Source organism: Carassius auratus, chromosome 29 (assembly GCF_003368295.1).
Source record: "Carassius auratus strain Wakin chromosome 29, ASM336829v1, whole genome shotgun sequence".
NCBI lineage: Eukaryota > Metazoa > Chordata > Actinopteri > Cypriniformes > Cyprinidae > Carassius > Carassius auratus.
In genome coordinates this window covers 2701434-2724369 of record NC_039271.1, presented here as the reverse complement: position 1 = coordinate 2724369, position 22936 = coordinate 2701434, and the positions used below count along the sequence as shown (strand labels likewise).

General features: G+C 36.7%; 1 protein-coding gene across 1 annotated transcript in view; it reads right to left on the bottom strand.

Moving 5' to 3' along the window:
- Positions 1–5395: 5395 nt before the first annotated feature.
- Positions 5396–22936, bottom strand: part of LOC113047846 (exocyst complex component 4-like) — a 106075-nt gene continuing 88534 nt past the window's right edge. The window contains exons 15-18 of the mRNA XM_026209174.1: positions 18770–18911; positions 15058–15236; positions 14817–14976; positions 5396–7229 (exon numbers count right to left, since the gene is read on the bottom strand). Coding sequence (XP_026064959.1) covers positions 6992–7229; positions 14817–14976; positions 15058–15236; positions 18770–18911 — 719 coding nt within the window. The 3' untranslated portion in view covers positions 5396–6991. The remainder of the gene's footprint in view (positions 7230–14816; positions 14977–15057; positions 15237–18769; positions 18912–22936) is intronic.

The window sequence follows — 22936 nt, the reverse complement described above, 5'->3', positions numbered from 1 at the left end:
AGGTTTGAAATCAGGGTACAATCATTATGGCTGGGCTCAGGGTTACTGTAGTTAATAGAAACTAAACACATATATATTTTTGTTGCTTAAAAATTAAATACATATTAAATGAAATAAAATGAATAAATACTATATACTATATTGTTTTCTGTGAATGAGTAAACAAGATGATTTTCACATAATTTAGAAAGAAAAATTCTAGGCTACAAGCTCCAGTTCTCAACAATCCCGGGAACCAATGTTATGTATGTGTTTTATGGCCTTATTCAAGTGATTTAACATTTTTAGTTTTTCACTAACCATGCATAACATTTTTTTTCTCAAAAATACAATCATGTACATGCATGCATTTCACGTATTATTATAGCCCAGTTTGTGCTGATTACAGTGATATTAGACTTTACCCATTTAGATATTTATAAGAAACTGAAAAAAGCACAAATATCAGGGCATGACAAAACTTCTCCAGGCCCCAAAAATACCCTTAGACTCCAGAGGGTTAAGACATGTAAAAAAAAAAAAAAAAAAAAAAAAAGAGTAAAGCACCAATGAATGTTTGCATCTACATCTACTTAAGACATGTAAAAAAAAAAAAAAAGAGTAAAAAAAAAAGAATAAAATTACAGCAAAATTATTAAATGATGACTGCAGTTAAACTGACCACTAAAACATCCCAAATGAAGAAATTTTGTACGAACATTCAACAAACCATCAGTGTCGACATTTTGCTGACATGTTCATGACCCTAAATAACAAAAACTAACACAATTTCAAGACTTTTTTTAGTAACACACAAAAAAAGATTAAGTAAAATGAACCTGTAACCTATTACAAGAGCTAGAAAGATTCCAGCTTCAAAAGCCTTGGCCTTATAATACCCCCATGCCTAGTGCAGAACAGCATGGGACGGCGACCACGAGGGGCTCTGATCCAGATCCAAAGTGTGATGGGTGTGAGTGGAACAGGCTGACAGGGGCACGCTGTTCAGGGTCTCAGAGAAATGGGTGGGCGGACAGGTTCAGCGTGTGTTTTTTTTAACAGGGTCCAGGCTTTCTCACGCCAGTGGCTTGGCCTCATGGGGACGTGGACACCAAAGAACACGGCGCTGCTGACGATGAAGAATCTCTTTGATAAAGGACAGCATAAGCATCCTTCAGCTGAGTGGCAAAGGTCTGGTGGCACGCTGGCCTGCCATATGGTGGGCTTCAACACCAGGCTTTGTTATAGTTCTGAAAAGGCTGGCGCTTAATTATGCATACTGTCTAGAAAATACAGTTAGGGGATGGTTTGGGGAAAAAAGAATAACTGTCAGCAGTATCAAAACGGCAGGAGGACGTTGCCCACACTATCATAGACAGAAAGCATGGTACCCTTTCTGAAAGTGTTGACACAACAACATAATCTGGAAGAGGATGACAGGTTATGGGTTAGATACTATGGCTGAGCAGAAAAAAACATCAACAGGTTTTGCAGGCTGATGCTAATTAATCCAACAGAGTCTCGTAAACGCCTCTCATTTCTGCAATCCAATCTCAAATTAAAATCAAGTGTGAGTACATTTATTCGTTGCCCCATCATGAAGAGTATGACATATTTTCCCAAACAGAAATGAACATTTTGTAGTTACATATTCAATACCTGTCCTGCCGTACCACTTCAAAACACACATTCATTAATCTGCAAACCTGCTCTTAACAAGTAAATAGTTAGTGAAATACATTCATACGTTATACCTCTCTGCACTTATTAATCATCAGGAATAAATTTGCTGTGTTAAATAGGCAATAAAGGTTTCTGAGGGGCAGATGGTCCAGACCCCTAATGCGGGAGATGTTGTTATGGACCAGGCTGAGGTGTGAGAGCCTTTTGCACTTTTCCAGCCCAACTAAATGAATTATCTGAACAGCAAGGCACAGTCAAAGAACGTTTCATACACTTGCTTTTGACAAATCGATAGTTTTATCAACAAAAGTCAACATGAATCATCCAAGTTACTTTCAGGCATCCTTGACCTTATTGATATCGTTATTTATCAGTGCATGCTACTTAAAATTCAGGTAATTTTCTTTTCTCTTGATGTCACCAATCCCTATCTTTCAGCCAACTAGCTTCATGAATATCCTACTTGAATATCCAATTTTACCTGGTAATAATAATAAAAACTCAAAGCACTTTACATAGAAATAAATAAAATAATGAAGTAAAATGAATTGCAAACTATGTGTCATGTTTTGTAATTTTTAAAAGGATACAGTCAAGAATCAGTTTGGTCAAAGAGGAATATGCAGAAAGATCCTTCATTACTGACAACTGGTTGTATGAGAAATGTATATATATATATATATATATATATATATATAAAAATCAGTAAAACCATCAAAACCTAAAAATGACAAACACAACATTTTGAACCATTTAAATTACAATAAACCTCATTAAATGAGTCAAATCTGTATCTTTTTTTAAGCAAAAACACATCTAACTTTAACAGTAAAACATCTCTGAGACCCAGTGAAGTTACTGTTCGTTCACCCTTGCATAAGAAAGCTGAATCTCACATGACATCACATTATCTCCTCTGTAGTAAATTGAATCACCTTGAGATTTTTTGGAGGCTGGAATCCAAAGAAATCGGTAAGTTGGTTGTGGGAAGCATCCAGTATGATGAGATGTGGCATGTGACTCATGCAGGATAGATCTACCAGCCACAAAAAGTTAGGTAAAAAGAGCAAGAGAAAGATGGATGACGAGCATCCGCACAGCTGAATTTTTTTATCCCACATCAAGCAACCATGAAGGGCACGGATGAAAAAAAAAAATCTGGCAAACATTTTCAACAAGAGGATATTAGAGCAAATATCTACATTAGTGGAAGACAAATACGAGGGGGTCCAAAACATGACAGTAAATTTAATTTTCACCATATAGTTTTCTTGTAACACAAACAATAAACTGGTGTAAACCCACCTTTGATTTTATAGTAGGGAAGCTCAAGCTTTTGTAGATAGATGTAATTGCATAAACTGGAGACATTTTTCAAGTCTCGCTCCTGTGGCCGAACACAATCAGAAATTCAGTTAAGGTACCAATAAAATGTCATCTGGTAAAACCCTGAAACTAGAGGAGAGTATGACGCTTTAGAAAAAGGATGTAAACTCATTTGGAGCCCACTTCTGTCTCTCTCTCTCTCTCCAGTGAAGACTTACAACTCCAATATCAGTGGTTCTGGGAAAAATATATTAATATTCTACCCTGGAGCTCTGTCGCATAAGTCTGGCAATTTTATATGGAAAATCTCAATTGTTGCATAGTTTTTTCCAATGCTATCTCACAACCAATTTGTATGTGTTTTACGAGGTGGCCAATTCGTATGAATTCGTACAATCTCATTCATACGATTTGTTTAGACCCCAATGATGGGTAGGTTTAGGGGCGCGGTTAGGTGTTGGTCATTGGTACACATTCATACGAGTTGTGCATCTCGGAAAATATGTACTATTTAGCACAAATCGGGAAATTGCCCACAAGGGGAACATTATCCCCTAAAATTGTGGGGACCAGCCAATAGAAATCAGTTTAATAAACATACTAAATGATGTCTTAACCAGTTAAACCGTCAAAATATCTAGTGACTGTGTGTGTTTAATAACTATCAAAAAACTATCAAAAACTTCTCAATTGTTCAATTAAAATCAGTACAATATAAATAATTATAATTATATAATTATAAATTTAATTATCAATTACTGAGGGGAAAAGGGGAATAAATGAAATAAATGAAAACTGTTATATTATAATTTCAGCTACTATTCAAAATGATGGTCTAGTGTTATCTCAAATGTAATAGTATTACAACAGTTGCTCACCAAACGATCCTCTGCAGTGAATGGGTGCCGTCAGAATTTGAGTCCAAACAGCTGATAAAAACATCACAATAATACAAAAGTAATCCACACGACTCCAGTCCATTAATAAACATCTTGTGAAGAGAAAAGTTGTGTGTTTGTAATAAACAAATCTATCATTATCAGCTGTCTGGACTCTCATTCTGATGGCACCCATTCAGAGGATCCATTGGTTAGCAAGTGATGTAATGCTAAGTTTCTTCAAATCTAAACAAATTATCTACATTTTGGATGCAAATTTAAAGCAAGTTTATTTTATTTTTGGGTGAACTATTCCTTTAATCAAAACCAAATATGGTCACGTGACTGATTATGCAAGAAAAACACATACATAAAAAAAAGCCAGGCTGTATGTTCATTTATAGTTGATAAGTGTGTAAACTACAGCCTTCTTTTAGACTATTTAAACTCAAAAGTAATTTTTGGTCAAATGGGTTAATGAATGTGTAAAATGCTTAAAGGTTCATGTGAGGGTTTTGTTTAATCGAAAATATGAAATCAATATGAAATCAATGGAAATCCCACAATAAAACTCACAAACAAAATGTGTGTGTGGATCACTCATGGGCACTGAAAGGCATAGACAAGTGTGCTGGAGTCATGTAGCTGACTGTCCCAAGTTGGACAGGCATTTATACACTTGGTCCTCCATTAATTCATCATCATTCTCCATTTCATGCAAAAAATAAATAAAGGAAGTGTTGGCTACAATGAGTCAAGTGTCTAAGAAAACCATATCATATAGGAGTAGTCATGTTTGAATGTTGATAACCTCCATTGTTGTTGTGTGTATTTACTGTATTATCTCTCTTCTGCCAAAGATTGATTATTTGACGCCATTAATTATGAAAACAACTTTGTTGTTAGTAAAGACTTTCTTTATGTGAGAAGTTTAAATAACCTTCAGTTGCACACGCATCGCTTGTCTGGTAACCAACCATAGATAAACTAAAGTAGCGTCAGCGTTGTGCGTACGAATTAGCTAATTTAAAATCTGACTCAAGTTCTTTTAAAACATGTTATTAAATACATGTATAAATAATAAATTAACACATTTTATTCATTTTGTAATACCTAAGCTATTATACTTAGTATTACACCAATACACACACACACACACACCTGTCTTTAAGGGGACAATCCATAGGCGTGATGGTTTTTCTAATGTACACACTGTATTTTCTATCCCCCTTCCCTCACTCTAACCCTAACCCCTCCCCTTCTGCATTTTTAGATTTTCAGAACTATTCATTCTGTATGATTTATATGCTTGTCTCTTAATAGGGACCAAAAAATCTCTTCACAAGGTCAGAATTTATTGGTATTAATATACTTGTGGGCACATTTGGTCCTCATAACAAAGGGAATACCTGCACACACACACATACATTTTATATAATGTAAAAATTATATTACATCAAAGTATTAAATGACTACATGATATTATGTATTCTTCAAAAATAATCTATTATATAGTATGTGTTCTAAGATGTTTTCCCTGTATTGTTGACAGCACATTCATCAAGTGAAACATGAATAAAGTTCTAAAGTTAAATGAAATTCACTTGTGAAAAATACAGATGATCTCTTCAGGCAAGCCAATACAAATTGGATTGATAGTACAAACAAGTTCCAAAGCTCGTTTCTGTTATATTCATTTATTTTCATTTTGTCATTACAATAGGCAAAATCCACTTTGAATCCAGTAGTCTAGGGCTGTGAGAGGCTCTTCGGGAAGAAGGACTTTACAGCAGTTGACTGAGATTTCAAAAGCATGTACACGAAGACCTCAAATGTATTAAAACCCACACACAAAATACATACTAAAATACACAAAAACAAAGGCATGAAATAGTGTTGCACTAACATATCTTGTGCAAAGAACATCAGATTCTGTTGCAGTACTGTCTAAATGAATTATAGTTGAATTATAGTATAATGCTAACAGGAGGGCTTGAGTCAGTCGCTTCATTGCAGACCCCGATAATGGCTTCAACACAAATCCACACACTTCTATCCTAGCATGTACAGGTTTAATAAGGCCCCTTACTAGATGCATCACAGGCATAATAAAATAAGGCAGACATGACACTTATAATGTCTAACCATTGCTCTAACACATCTTCAACATTCAGACGCACTTTTAATGTGCGAAGAATATGAAAGATCACCGCTGTGTTTCTCTCTGTGGCAACCTGGTGGCAATTATTGATTCGAGAGGTCGAGTCACTTTGACGGATTGCTCGGGTGGCTTCCAGCTTAACGCCGGTGTTCTGTATCAATGGCTTTCTCTCCTGCTCTATTCTTCATAATTAATGAACTAAAAATAGCGTAGAACAGACCATAAGTGATCCGTGGGGTTTTGTGTCTGTTTGAACAAGGAATAAAAGGTTCCGATTCAAATTAAAGCAGACACAGTCAAAGGGCAGTGAAAGTGAAATCTGACATTTGAAGTGATATTTAAATATAGATCAACATCAAGGCTTAGAAACGTATTTCTTTGCCTGTTTAAACAACCAGGGAATCCACTGTTAATAGTGATGACTATGCACCCATGTCATGACAATTATACCTGCAATGAGTAGGGAGAAATTTAAGAAATGCTGTATGGGGTTAGCGATTCCTATGTCCTCTCGAGCAAAACGAACAAATCAACAAGTGATAGGCAAAGCCACTTCTTTTTTTTTTCTTGATAAAAAATCCTGGCATTTTAATCTGGCATCTGTTATTCCAGAAACAAGCTCCGGGCACACAGGAAGATTCTATAATTGAGCGCAGAGATTTGATAAAGTAAGAAAATGAGACGAAAACGTCCCTAAGCTACAGTGAGTGAATCCGTCCTCTCGCTCTGAAACGAGTGGCCTGGTTTAACCAGAAATGATACAAGGGATTCATTTATTAGTCTATGTCTGTGTGTGGTCAGAAATGTATCTTACAAATACTGGAAAGCGAGAAAATGAAATGAAACCCATATCAAACAACCACTATATAAAGTTTTCTTGAAAGTGTGACTTGACTCAAAGCATGTGACATTAAGGAACTGCAGTAACGTGGACCCTTTCAGAGTGTTGGTAGATACAGTATGTCTAGACTGTAGTGATCTTCTTATCCTTGGTAGCCTGTTTAATGGCGGCCTGTTCGCATATGATCTCTTTGAGGCGCTGCAGCCGCATGTTCTGCACGGTCAGGTCTCCCACGCCGGTCTGGCTGCGGTGGAGGAGACTCAAAGCATTGATGTACTCCAGCTCTGTGTAACGCACCCCTTGATCCACCACCAGGTTTAGCAGCTCATCTGCTGTATTATACAGCATCTCATAGTACTGCCTGCAGAGAAACACACAGAGAGAGAGCTGGTGTTATTTCATAGCATCTTTCTGAAACAAGGTAGTGAAAATGTTGCAGAACTTGAGTCACCACACATATCTTGCTATTGCAAAAGTTTATTATTTCATTAAATGGCAATTATAAATATAATTCCTGACACTTAATTAAATATATTAAGTAGTTTACATACAGTAAATCTCTCTCTCTCTCTCTCTCTCTCTCTCTCTATATATATATATATATATAGATAGATAGATAAAAGATAATCATATTTTGCATCAATACTTTATAAAACATATTTTGTTTATAAAAATGTTACTTAAAAATTAAATATTAATAAAAGTTTTAAGCAACATATAAAAAAAACAATATTATAAAATATAAGTTGCTTATATTGTGCTTATTTAATTTATTACATATATATAATTAAATACATTTTTTAAATAAATCTAATCAAACTTAATTTTTTAATAAAAAATATTTATAATTGTTATTAATCACTATAAAAAAGGAATTTAAAATCTTTGTCATTTGAATATATATATATATATATATATATATATATATACACACACACACACATATATATATATATATATATATATATATATATATATATATATTCAAGCATGTTTTTTTTTAATATAAAAATTGTACAGCTAAAACATGTTTACAGCTAGAACTCTGTGGGAGCGATACAAATTCATTTAAAACTATTCCATGAAAATTATGGAATATGGTATAAAGATTGAATTTTTATGTTCAATCCATTTCAACAACTGCATTCATAATTTGAAACAGTTTAACGAAACCGTTAACGGTGTTTGCAATACAAAATAATGTCAAATGAGTAAATTATGTAAAAAAGTGGTTTAAAATATTAAAAAAAGAAACATTTGATGCATCAAAATATTTTAAGAATGTTAATTCTCATAAACACAAATGATATCAACAAAATGTTGGAACAAAAGAATGTAAGCATGTAAATAATGCAACGAAATGAAAGTAGTCAAAAGAGCTGAAACTCTTTTACACTGGGCCTACTGTTTTCTTTTTTTGAAGCTATGGATTCACAAAACTTGTTGAGAACATCAGACCATTTTTCCATGAACTCTTTGGCCCAAACATGCTGTTGACCAATGCAATGGAACAACATGCATTAAACATTAGACATATAGTTCAGGAAGACCACTTACACATGAGTATGCATACACACACACACACACACACACACACAAAGAGCTTACAACTTTTATTTCAGCAGCAGAGGCACATTTGTAACAGGGGTGATGAGAGCTGAACGCATGTTGACCCCATCAAAGCAGACGACTCCTTCGAATCTCTCTCTCATGCTGCATTACTCAGACACAGCAGGACTCTCTCTAACTCCCCCATCAAGCTGACACACTCCTCCAGGTGCTCAGAGACTTCTGGCTGCACTCCAAATGAGCCCAAGAGCCCATTTAACACCACCTCTCACTTTATATGTGCTCCGTACAGAGCAAACACAAATTTGAGTCTTTCCTCATGGAGCAAATGTAAATGATAAAGCCATGCCAGACATCACAAGGACTTGAGGTTATGAACTTCTGGAGATATTCAACTTCTGGGAAACCTTGGAGATCCATCCAGCAACCATCCAGAAAAACGAGCAAGATGCTAAAACCACTCAAGAACACCTTAGCAGCTGTATAGCAGTGCCTTTGCAACAACATCCTAGAAACTGTAACACAGCTCAGATTTACTTCAGGAAAACTAAAGATCTAGTAGAAGTTATAAGGCCAATTTTACAGTGGATGCTGTTTTAAACAACTTCAGCAAGACTTTACTCCATTTCTTGAAGACCACCAGAGAAATGTCAATCAGTCCAGTTGCTGGAAATGGGGCGCTAGATGAAAGACAAATATCTCAGATATCAGCTATCTTCTACTAAACCTTCTTGGTGAAGAAGATTTTCAAAGTACTTGGAAATAATGGTGTTGCCCTTACAGCTCTAAAATGCTGAGCTCTAATGCTGCAGATTAACACTAACATGAAAAATCAAATGATCACAGAAAAAAAAAAAAGATTCAACCCAAAGTGCTGAAAAGGTTGCCAAAAAGTGTGAATGTGAGCACAAGTGCACCTGCAGGACAGAGAGAGGGCAGTGCCATTAACCCCCATTTATCTCTGACGGTGAAAAAACACAGCCATTTATAACAGTCTTGACAGTACAGTGTCCCAGTAACCCTTCCTGTGCCAGGACGTTAATCCACCAGACCTGGGCTGTCTGCTCATTAGAGCTCAAAACAGAACAATCTCATATATAACACTTCATTTGGCATAAAACAGCTTTATTTTCCAAGCACAACAGATTCAAAACTCACCTGTTTAAACCGATAGCATACACATTTTTTCACCTAATCTCATTTTAATCTTGAGTACCTAAGAGTAGTACTGCATCCTTCATATATCCAAAAAGTCTTTAGTTTTATCACATTTATAAAAGAAAAATACAGCTTTCCGATTCTCTCGGCGTGCCGGAACTAAAATGACGAGAACACACAAAGGCACTTGCTACACTCTGTTGCTGTCCTTGAAAAACTAACTGCATCCACATAACGCTCTTCTTTGGGAAGCTGAACATGGTAAACTTTCCCTCACATCCAAAAACACACTTATTTGGAGACATTCTCGGACAAATCCTATGCAGCGCTGGTGACAATTTCCAGATGAAGCGCGTTGATGTGAAGGGTCTCGATCTCCTCTGGCCAATGTGTGCGCAGGCGCGCTTTTCCGAGAGAAATGCTCATATAAGGAGTTCCACCATCGTCTACGTCATTAGATCCACGATCGAAAAAAAACCCCAGCCTGAATACACAAAACACCATTGTAACCCCCCCTTTAAAATAAAATATAAAATCAAACTCGTTGTTTGAAAAAAAGTTGTCAAGGTTGTCATTGTAGTTTAACTTGATGTACGAAAATAAGTAAAACTAAAAGTGAAATGAGGATAAAATTAATAAAAAATTTATAGAAAAACTATATATCCCAAACATAAATAATAATTAAATTAAAACTGACTTTCTCTCTCGCTCTCTCTATATATACACAGTATATATACATATTTAGACACACATAGATAGATAGACTCAGCAAGCAATTTCCTGGGGTCTTAAGTTAACATAAAGAGGGCATCTGGCTATTTGTTTGTTTGATTGTTGTGCCAACTATAACATTCTCCACACTTCATTTCCCACACATTTAAAAGCATTTAGGGAAACGGCGGCGAGTTGCTAATCTGATTAACTCTCCGTGGCTTTTAAGACCACCCCCTTTCCTCTCCTCTCCTCTCCCAATCCTCTTTCCTATTAGAAGATAATAAAGAGCAGGAACTTCTCACACATTGAACTTGCACCTGCGTGTGTGTTCTCTGAGTGCCATTAAGTTTTAATTAGACTGTTTCTGTGTGTACAGTAGTGCATACCAAGGGCATTAAGCTAATTTATGATGCATGCAGCGAAGGACTCTGGGAGATGTATGTTGGCGCTAAGGGACAAAAAACTTGAATCAGCACAAGTCATTTCCTCCAATTTCCAGCATGTACAATATTAAAGCCATTAAGGGCTGCTTCTGTCAGCGCAATGTCAGCAGCACATTAGTTAGCAGCTAAGAGAGAGAGAGAGCAGGCGAGATGCCCAAGACGATCCTTTCCATCAAACAGAACACACATACTTGTCACCACAGTAACAAATGCCAATGCTTTCCGTGTAAAAGAGCATATCAGGCTTTCAGGACATTCCCCCCTGCATGCTTGACAGGTCCGATTTTCCAGTTAATGGGAACATTTAGCAGACAGTCTGCTCTTTCGTCAGCTGCTCTGTTCTAAAGCGAGGTGAGGCTTTGAGATGAGGCAGTCTGACCCTGGTCTACATATTAGATAACACCTCATAAATGGTTCGTAGACTGTCACTGTAGAGCTGCACAATATTCTACAGCTTTCAATTAAATGAACCATTATACAGCCCAACAGCAGTTAGTCAAAAAGATTTAAAATGTGTAAAATAATAAGATAAAATAAAATGTGAAAAAGTGAAATATTTCCTGGAATAACAGCAAAGTAAAGAACATCCCATAACTGTGAACAGATGTGAAAATGCAGAACAATAAATCCAGATAAACACAATAAACAGATATGGAGAAAAGCTGCATGTTACTCACATACGATTAAGCAGAAAGACTAACGTGCCGTCAAGTGCAGCTGGCGGTTTGTTTTGTGGTTATCGAGAGCTCAGAGCAGCCGCAGTGTAAACAGTCCAGGCCACATCACCCTGACCAATGAATAAATGTCATTTTTAAAGAAGCCTTTACAAATGTCCTCACAAGACAGGGACTTTTCCAACAGCTTGACCTCTGACCCTTGCATGTCAGTCAGACAGTCTCTGAAGTGTGAATTCCGAACAAATCCCCCTTTCCTTACTGAATGAGAGAGCATGGTTTAGATTTGACACTGGAGGAGAGAGCGAACATGATCATCATTTGCCATGTCCTACTGACATTAGACACTGTCCAATGCGATAAACGACAGGACTTTTTGAGAACTTCCAGTGTTTTGTGGTGCCTGGGGATGGGTTTATCCAAGATAGGTTATATATATATATTTAAAAAAAAATACTACAACTGCATGGAAAATTAAATTCTATTGCAGAAATTCTAAATTCTAAAGCAGGTCATGTAAATTCAATCAACCATGATTTCAGCCTTTACTTATTGGCATTTCTGTACACAATAGACATCAGATGGTCTATTGCAAAAGTTTCCTCAAAGTTTACATTCAAAGGTCTGCGTCAGCGTCAAAAGGGCCAAAATTATTACTATAAAACGAATGTAAAAAAATGTTTTTAATAAACATGCTTATAACTTTATATAGCAATTCAACTTTATATATGCTAATTATCATATTCATTACGTCAAGTTGTCCTTGCGTTTATTCTATGAACTGTTACTGTATTGAACTTACTGCCAAGTAAAGCAGTTCTCATGTACATCATTTCTGTTTCTGAAATAGTACAATGTAACCTAATGTCACTTTAACTGAATTGCTAAAATCTTGAATTATAAACGCAATACGCTGATATACAGCAGTGAATTATATTACTTTATTTATATCATGCAGCACAAACATCCGTCTGTGTAACAAACTATGTGCATATTTACAGACAAATGTTCATATGTCCAGTCAACAGTGATTGGTTTTTGGAAATGCTGTTTTGTAATCATTTATTCACAAGTCTTTTGCGGTTCGGTCAGTTGAATGAACAGACAATTCAAAAGAACAGCATTTCTTTCGAAACATTATTAATGTCAATTATGTTCAATTGAATGTGTACTTCATGAAAAAAAGTTTGTTTGTTTGTTTTAAAAAAGAGAAAACTCCAAATTGTATATATACATTTTTAATTTATATGTATTTAACATATGCATCTACTGATTCAAAATGTGGATCATACAGATGAAATATGAAGAGGCTCTAGTTTGTCCTTATGATCGATCCCATCCATTTTGCACATTTAATTAATATACAGAAACACTGGAGTTAAAAACATGCACATACATGTGCTCACAACCAGCAGCCTCTTGCCAGGTCTGGGTGACGTTGATTAGACATTACTGAGGCCCCTGCAGGACTCTGGGACATGGCCTGGCTCAGTCTAAGACTGTGAGCAGATGGTGTGTGTGTGTGTGTGTGTGTATGAGTGTGAGCATGTAGCAAGAGTAAAAGCACTGGTTTTGCTTGGGAACTGGACCAACACCACGCACGCAAGGTCATTTCAATAATAAACTACAAGTAAAGTTGTTTACTCCTGATTTAAACAACAAAACCTCCGGCAGTAGCCCTGCACACTCAAGTGACATTAATTGTACTTACTTAAATGAATAAATGTGCTAACTACTCCATTCCACGTTGAAGTGCTTTCTACCCCGATGCCATTTTTCTCATCACTAGATGGCGCTGTGACCAAAGCCTGCCATAAGAGAGGAGCGCCGCTGGGTTTGGCTACTGCACTGCTCAGCTTTAACTCAAATCAATGGTTATTACTGTGTCCTTGGCCCCGTCGCCCACAGCAAGCATTCAGGTGGGAGAGTGGCCAACAATTCCCCTTCTTCCTCACGGGCCTTTCTCCATCTCATAGCATCCACATATATGCTTCCATCTCTCTCAATGAATCCCTCAACCCACAGATGTTAACACGCATTCAAAGCTGAATGTAAATGACAGGGGTACAGCTGCAAGAGTCTAGTAGTGCTATTGTGCTTCTTTATTATCTTGTTTTCCAAGTGGTTTATGAGGATAATGCCAATGTATTCATAAAGGGTTTACAGAGAGATGCTCTCTCTGCTATGTGTGTGTAGGAGGGGTCAATCAGAGGAGCCTTGATAGAGTAAATGATGTACTAGAATTCCAGTCACCACCTGTACCACCCATACATCGCACAACATCATATATGAAAAGAGAGAGAGAGAGAGAGAGACCGAGAGAGAGAGAGAGAGAGAGAGAGAGAGAGAGAGTGGTCAATAAGCCAGTGCTGTAATAATCATGCAAGAAATCCACCAAGTATTAATTTGCAATGTTTGTACAGCAAAATGCACATTATTTTAACTGACCTGAAAGTGATCGTCACATAAAAATGTAGAAACATGATAGTTAGTTAATTAGTTAGTTAGTTAGTTATAGGCAGTTAGTTATAGGCTGGCTGGAAAGAGCGGAAATTTATTAAGAGATATTTTTTTGCAGTTTTATTATCGCTAAAGAAAACATTTTCATGAACTGAAAAAGGATGCAAAAAAAGCATAACTATTTAAATTAAAAGTAAATATTTCAATGACTCCAAAACGAACTAAAATAAAATTATTAAAATTTTATCAAGATATATTTCTTTATAATATATTAATTGTTCGCATTTATGTGATGGTAAGTTATTTTTGGACCCCATAGAAAGCAACTTTAGTTGTAAAAAATATTTTCTTTTAAAAAAAAATTCTTTCTCTTTGGAGAAGGCCAAGCAAAGTAGCTTCGCTTTCAGAACGAAACACACAGTGACTCCACGACGAGAATAAAAGGTACGCCTTTTTTGTCTTTGAACATCTGGGTGGCGTTATGCAAATCTTTCAACATTGTGACATAAAAAATGACTACGCGATCGATAAAACTAAATAGTAAATATTAAATAAATAAATAGAGAAATTTTGTTCTGCTACGTAAATTATATTTGTTAATATATTAACTTTGGCAGCACAAACATTAAATATAAATATAAATAAATTATAACTATAGTGAAACAAACTAAAACTTTTTGTAACTGACTTAGTTATGTCTATTTGATGATTAACTTTTTAAGACTAGTAAAACTAAATGACAACTAACTAGTTGATTACCATGGTTGACTACTTTATCTAGATTGTTTTTGTGTATCTGAAACCAACTCATCCTACTGAACCCTAAACAAGCCCAAGTACACAAGTTTTTCTTAACACCGATTGGTTGAGGAGTTGTTTAGGCTAGCAAATATTTGTGTATTCTAATGTGAGAATATTTGTGTATTCTACCTGGCGAAGTCCAGATCAGCCTCACGTGACATGGTGATGTTGGTCAGGTTCTGCTGGAGCACGAAGATATTTCTGCACATCTTCTTGATGCCGGACTCACTGATGCGCTTGAAGTACTGAGCCCCGTTTATCAGAATACAAGAGATCAGGTGACCCAGACCTGCACAGAGAACAGGAAGCTAGTCAGAAAACAAATACTGCTTCAGGCATCAGCTTCCTGTTGAGGCAAGAGGTCACTCACCCTCAAAGATGTACTGAAACTTGTGCTGCTGCAGGGCGGCTCCCATCACTTCTTCTATGGCACTGATGTCTTTATTCAGCTTCACCACCAGGGGGTCGTAGTCCATGCTGGCTGCATTAGCCACGATGGCGTAGTTGCCTTGTTTTGCCAGAGGAATCAGATAATGGAAACAGTGGACCCTGATGGGGCAGAGACGACAGGCACGGAATGACAATTACGAGATGAGACGGATAAGAACTTTCCCGAAGCTTGAGATATGACACGTTTTAACTCGCACAGGATTTCACCTCAAAATGAATAATTCGCACATGAAAAAGTCTTTTCATCAGACATTCCTGGAAAACTGCAATTAAGATGCCTTTGATCATGTGAACTAATTATTTTCACATTTGATATATTTTATCCATATTTTTTTATTTTATTTTAAAAGGGACTTTGTATTAATGTTCCTCTATGACAAAGGCCTACAGTATGCAGGTAACAAATAATAAAGAAAGAAACAGAAGTAAATAGATTCATATATTAAATATATATAAATTATTAACTTAAAATAAATCACACATTATATAATAATAATAATAATAATAATAATAATAATAAATTATAAATGTTCTGTATTTTATTCATGTACATACTATACTAATATATAGTTAATTTATAGAATATAATATTAATATATAATATACATATATACACATACATTACACATACTGTACATACTATGATAACAGATAAATACATTTTATTATGTATCAATAAAAAATAAAATAAAATAAATCCGTTAAGAACATCTACGAATGTCCTCAAAATTCTGTTGGAAAATTATTCCTCAGATTATTTGCACATAATAATTATTATTAAATGAAAGAAATAATGAAAACCAGTTTGAATGTGTGAGTTCATATGCGATTAGTGGTAATGGCACTTTAGACTGTCATTGGTCCTCAGAGAAATGCCAGATGCTGGTAGCGAATATCTCGCTTTACCCTATAAAGGCTGAATGAACTGGGATGATGGAATGTCCTGTGAGCAGGTGCATGTGTGTTTGTGGGAACAATCTGTGAAGTGTTCATGGACTAATAAACCTGCGTATAGGTGCACAGAGTAAGAGCGTTCTTGAGACAGAAAGAGAGCGAAGGTGAGATGGACAGGTTTCCATTATGGCCTCCAACAGCCCTGCAATAAACCTCCCCTTTCTCATTCGACATTAGAAAAGCTTTAAGCGAAGCCATCCGCTACCAAATCATAATGCCTGCATTTTCATCTTCTTACCTTCTCTTATAGCTTAATTTACCCCAAGTACTGTCAAGGGAAATTTGCTTGATGGAAAAAGTCAATAACGCGTAGCATGGGAGATACAAGTTATTGTTTCCAAATCATAAACAGGTCACATAAGCTAAATGATATCTGAGAACAATCATGCAAGCGGGAGGGAGGGCCTGTGGAGAAGGGTACACAGAGTAAATGACCAAATGGTGCTCTTTTGGGCCGGACACTCTTAGGTAGACCTAAAAATACAACTCATTTAGTTCTGTTGGATATATATATATATATATATATATATATATATATATATATATATATATATATATACAGTCTTGTTCAAAATAATAGCAGTACAATGTGACTAACCAGAATAATCAAGGTTTTTAGTATATTTTTTATTGCTACGTGGCAAACAAGTTACCAGTAGGTTCAGTAGATTGTCAGAAAACAAACAAGACCCAGCATTCATGATATGCACGCTCTTAAGGCTGTGCAATTGGGCAATTAGTTGAAAGGGGTGTGTTCAAAAAAATAGCAGTGTCTACCTTTGACTGTACAAACTCAAAACTATTTTGTACAAACATTTTTTTTTCTGGGATTTAGCAATCCTGTGAATCACTAAACTAATATTTAGTTGTATGACCACAGTTTTTTTAAACTGCTTGACATCTGTGTGGCATGGAGTCAACCAACTTGTGGCACCTCTCAGCTGTTATTCCACTCCATGATTCTTTAACAACATTCCACAATTCATTCACATTTCTTGGTTTTGCTTCAGAAACAGCATTTTTGATATCACCCCACAAGTTCTCAATTGGATTAAGGTCTGGAGATTGGGCTGGCCACTCCATAACATTAGTTTTGTGGGTTTGGAACCAAGACTTTGCCCGTTTACTAGTGTGTTTTGGGTCATTGTCTTGTTGAAACAACCATTTCAAGGGCATGTCCTCTTCAGCATAGGGCAACATGACCTCTTCAAGTATTTTAACATATGCAAACTGATCCATGATCCCTGGTATGAGATAAATAGGCCCAACACCATAGTAGGAGAAACATGCCCATATCATGATGCTTGCACCTCCATGCTTCACTGTCTTCACTGTGTACTGTGGCTTGAATTCAGAGTTTGGGGGTCGTCTCACAAACTGCCTGTGGCCCTTGGACCCAAAAAGAACAATTTTACTCTCATCAGTCCACAAAATGTTCCTCCATTTCTCTTTAGGCCAGTTGATGTGTTCTTTGGCAAATTGTAACCTCTTCTGCACATGCCTTTTTTTTAACAGAGGGACTTTGCAGGGGATTCTTGAAAATAGATTAGCTTCACACAGACGTCTTCTAACTGTCACAGTACTTACAGGTAACTCCAGACTGTCTTTGATCATCCTGGAGGTGATCATTGGCTGAGCCTTTGCCATTCTGGTTATTCTTCTATCCATTTTGATGGTTGTCTTCCGTTTTCTTCCACGTCTCTCTGGTTTTGCTCTCCATTTTAAGGCATTGGAGATCATTTTAGCTGAACAGCCTATCATTTTTTGCACCTCTTTATAGGTTTTCCCCTCTCTAATCAACTTTTTAATCAAAGTACGCTGTTCTTCTGAACAATGTCTTGAACGACCCATTTTCCTCAGCTTTCAAATGCATGTTCAACAAGTGTTGGCTTCATCCTTAAATAGGGGCCACCTGATTCACACCTGTTTCTTCACAAAATTGATGACCTCAGTGATTGAATGCCACACTGCTATTTTTTTGAACACACCCCTTTCAACTAATTCAACTAATTGCCCAATTGCACAGCCTTAAGAGCGTGCATATCATGAATGCTGGGTCTTGTTTGTTTTCTGACAATCTACTGAACCTACTGGTAACTTGTTTGCCACGTAGCAATAAAAAATATACTAAAAACCTTGATTATTCTGGTTAGTCACATTGTACTGCTATTATTTTGAACAAGACTGTATATATATATATATATATATATATATATATATCAGTCTTGGCATTCTGCAGCATTTAAGTTGTTGTTTGTCTGAAGATATCTTAAGACTTGTGTATGGAGTCCTTGCTTTAGATTGAGATGAAGTGAAGTGAAAGTGACATTCAGCCAAGTATGGTGACCCATACTCAGAATTTCTGCTCTGCATTTAACCCATCCGAAGTGCACACACACAGAGCAGTGAACACACACACACACTGTGAACACACACCTGGAGCAGTGGGCAGCCATTTATGCTGCAGCGCCCGGGGAGCAGTTGGGGGTTCAATGCCTTGCTCAAGGGCACCTAAGTTATGGTATTGAGGGTGGAGAGAGAACTGTACATGCACTCCCCCCACCCACAATTCCTGCCGGGCCGAGACTCGAACTCACAACCTTTCGATTGCGAGTCCAAGTCGCTAACCGTCAGGCCAAGACTTCCCCTAAAGTAAAAAATGAAGTGGTCAGACCTACCTGACCTCAAGATGCAGCACCAGAAGGCAGCGGTCAGCGATGTCCTGGAAGGATCTGGAGAGGTCAGTCAATGTCTGGAGGATCTGCTCTCGACTGCGGACGTTCTCGCTGATCGCCTGAGCATCTGAGCCTGGGGATACACCTAGACAAAAGAAAATAAAAGAGAGTCTGAGCCATACAAACAACAAAAGAAAATAGAAAAACACCATTATAGTCAATGTACTGCACCAACACCAAGTGGAAATGCTTTCCAGACTTCCTATTAAGTAAAGCAAACAAATTCAACAAGCAAATGAAGATGTGGTGTTCTCTTGTGTGCCATGTAGTTTTGCATAATTCTTAAATACCTAGCATAAAATCATAAATCGACAAGCTGACCACCAGAAGAGCTTTGATGTTGAATTTACATTTCACCAATAATTACAAATAAATGGCAAGTACGGTATGTAGAAAGACTAAAATAGTATTTAACGCACTACAATTATCTTTATTTACAACTTCATTTGTTTTTTACAGCGTAGTCAATGAGATGCCAGTACACATATGGCCACAGGATGACTATCAAATGGAAAAGTGTGTGCGTGTGAGTAGGACACTAGGCGATCAATGAGGCACGAGAGATAGGGATGGAGACTGACTTCCTGTAACTCTCTGCGGCATGTCTCTGCACTTCTGAAGGTCACATTCACACACACACACACACATATCTCATGGTATGTAGAGAAGTATGTGTGTGTGTGGACATGTTTGCTGTGCTGATGGATGCCAGTTTGCTCATGTGGTCCTGGGTTCCTTGTGTTTGTTCAGGAATATATATATATTTATATATATATATATATATATATATATATATATATATATATAGACACACACACACATACACACAGGCAGACCACAATCAATAGACATGAAAAGAGTGGAAACACATGCATGTGTGAGTTCCATTGGTAGTTAATTACTTTCTGTCTATAACTCTTATTAGAAAAAAGGTTTATGGGAGATAAGAGTGTGTTTGGAATGGAATGATTAAAAACGCTTGAAGACAAGAAGTGCAAACACAGCAGTGATGACTAGGTGGTAGATTAGAGACACTTGGTCACCAAGGACTGATATGTAATTCTAGAGAACGTAGAAAACTCCCCTGACGTGACGTCCCACAGATAACAGAACTGTCAAGCCTTTGTAACAAGCAAACAGTCCATTATGGGTCTATTTGGCAGGGTAATTCAGACGGAGTACCAAATCAGTGATAATGTTTTTCCAGAAATTATATTTAAAGACTTTTGTTTACCTTAAAGCTGCGGTAGGTAACTTTTGATGCTCTAGCGGTTAATAAACAGAATTGCTTGCGTCTTGCGGAAGAACATTGTAGCCGGAACTACTTCTCTCTGTTTATGTCTATGAAGAATCACAAAGGTACTGGGTTACTCCGCCGCGGTATCCCCGAAGCAATCTAAAATAGTCCGAATATAAACACTTATTATAGGTGCACCCTAGTGATTCAGGACAAGCTAAAAACACGGTTTGGAAAATGGATTCATGGTGTATTCGCTTATTATATAAATTTTTCTACATTTTGAACACAAACAAAGTTATGGACCGCAGCTCTGATTGGTTGTTTTTTACCGGGAGCGGTCCGTAACTGCAAATGGCAATAGAACCATTTTTACAAAAGTTACCTACTGCAGCTTAAAAGTACAATTTCACCATCATTTACTAATATTCATATAACCTTATGACCTTATTTAGTCTATGGAACAAAAAATAAGAGCTTTTGAAGAATGTTAATACTGCTCTTTTCCATAAAATGAAGGCAGATGGAGATACTGTGTGTTAAGATGAGCTGAGTCTGGTTTGAGGATAATTATACCAAATGGCATTGCTTCTTGCGAGTCTCATAATCAAGGTTTAATATGTTGAATAGGCATATATTCAACAATAAGGTTCAACAGAATTGGCAGAGGCGATGAAGCTTATGAGTAGGGCTGCTCCATTATGGCAAAAATCATAATCGCAATTTTTTTAACACGATTATGATTGGCCACATGATCAAAAGGTTGTTATAACATCTACACTTTAGATACCTGCAAAATTTCACAATTTGCAATACCACAGAAAAAATACTAGGGTAACTCATGATTAAAAATGATTGAAAAATAATCAAACAGACATTACTCTAATACGAAAAAAAAATCAAAAAAATCAAAGGACAAATACAACAGAGAAAAGATATAAATTAAACAAACAGTGCTTAAGTTTCTTAAGTCTAAAGTATTTAGGTTATTACAGAAATTGAATAGTCAAATGTCCAATAAAACAGCATAGTCTTTACAGTAAGAATTTAACTTAATTTCTTTCTTATTAAAAGTTAACTTGTCCGTGTTCTGTTCCATGTAGGAGCGCATGCACAGAAAGCTGAGGAACAGCACAAGTTCTCTTTCGCTCTTTTAAAACACAAATAAATATAATGATCATTAATAAATCAAGCACGTCCCATTTTGCGAAAGTCACGTTACATGATTTTACTGATTTGCATGTGAAGTTTGGGGTTTTATGGAAAGGGGACGAAATGGGGCAGAACAATAATTTTATCTTGATTCTTGTATTTTCATAATCTTTGGAGGCCGAAATCTAAACTGTCTTTTGATTATTTGCACAGCTCTAGTGAAAATGACTTAAACTTCTGTTCTTTACAAAAAAAAAGCAAATGGCTTCAAAAGACTAGAAATATAGCCTGCAGGTCAAATAACCTACTATTACTACACTAATATATTCTAAATTACTATAATTTCCATAACTATCTATCTATCTATCTATCTATCTATCTATCTATCTATATATATATATATATATATATATATATATATATCCAAATAATATCAGACAACTATCAGGCGAAACAGGTTAATACTGAAAAAAGTATTTATTTGTATTATAGTACGTAATATACTGAATTATAAAATTAAAATAACATTCTACTTTCTAAAATATATAGTACATTAAATATTATGTATCTTTTAAGTACTATTAAGTACTATTAAGATTGACTTTAATTCGACTTTAATTATATTTAATAATATTCTAAACGATTTTTAAACAAAGCTAATACAAACTACTTCACAGCTCTCACTTTTGCACAGCCAGCCAAAGTAAAACTGTTCAACCAGTTGGGTGCAACCGAAAAATGCTGTTTATTTAAGCAAGTTCATCGTTTTAGTGAAATCTGGAACTTAGCTTTTCATAAACAGCATGATCCAGACATCCGGAGTGTACTCCAAATGCAAAGGGAGTCAATGCGGCACGCCAGTTAACCTGCATGTTTGGATTATGCAGTTAGTGTGAATTCCATACACGTGCAGAGCTGGTTGTCAAGTTGTGTGTTTGTTGCCACATTAGTGCTCATGTATACACATGCCAACTTGTCAGTAAACGAGTGAGTGCAGCGGCATGTGGCAAAGCATAGCTGCTCAGTTGAAACTCTGTGTGTGCCAGGACCCCCTGCCCCAGACTTCCCACTGGGGGTGCAAGAGAGAGGTGGAGCCTGCTGTCCATCGCCTCCGAGCTCGTCCTGCCACGATGGCATGATCAAGAATGCACCCCATGAGGCCGTTCATTTAGCTGCAAACAGACTTACTGAACGTCGTCTTCTGTCTTCCTTTAACTTATAGGCTTTTAAATTTCTTTTATCAGAGGCTGTGCGCTTGCGTAGATGTGTTCCCGTGTGTTGGGCTCGTCCAATTATTTTCAAATCCTATCTCGCCTAAGCGTCTGTTCAATGCCATCTGTAAGAGGGTGGCACTCATGAAGACACAGAGAGAACGAGAGTGTGGAGATCAATCATTTGCTGATGCCCTTCTTCACGGTACGTCCCACTGGCTGTCAGGGTGAAATTTAAGCTCAGCAGCTCTGCCCAAAAACTGCTGTTGAAAAACGGCATCATTTTGCCGCACACCTCCCACCGGCTGTTAAACACAGCGCTCTAATAAACAAGATATCTGACCTCTGCGGCAGAGGAGGGAGAGGGAGACAGAGAGATAGTAAGAGAGACAGAAGCTTCATGAATGATGCATGTGATTGGCTGAGAGCATTAATTATTTGGCTGCAGTAACAGCGGTGACATCTGCATTGGGAGAGACAAGCTCTGTCTGCTGGCGACCTTTGACCTCA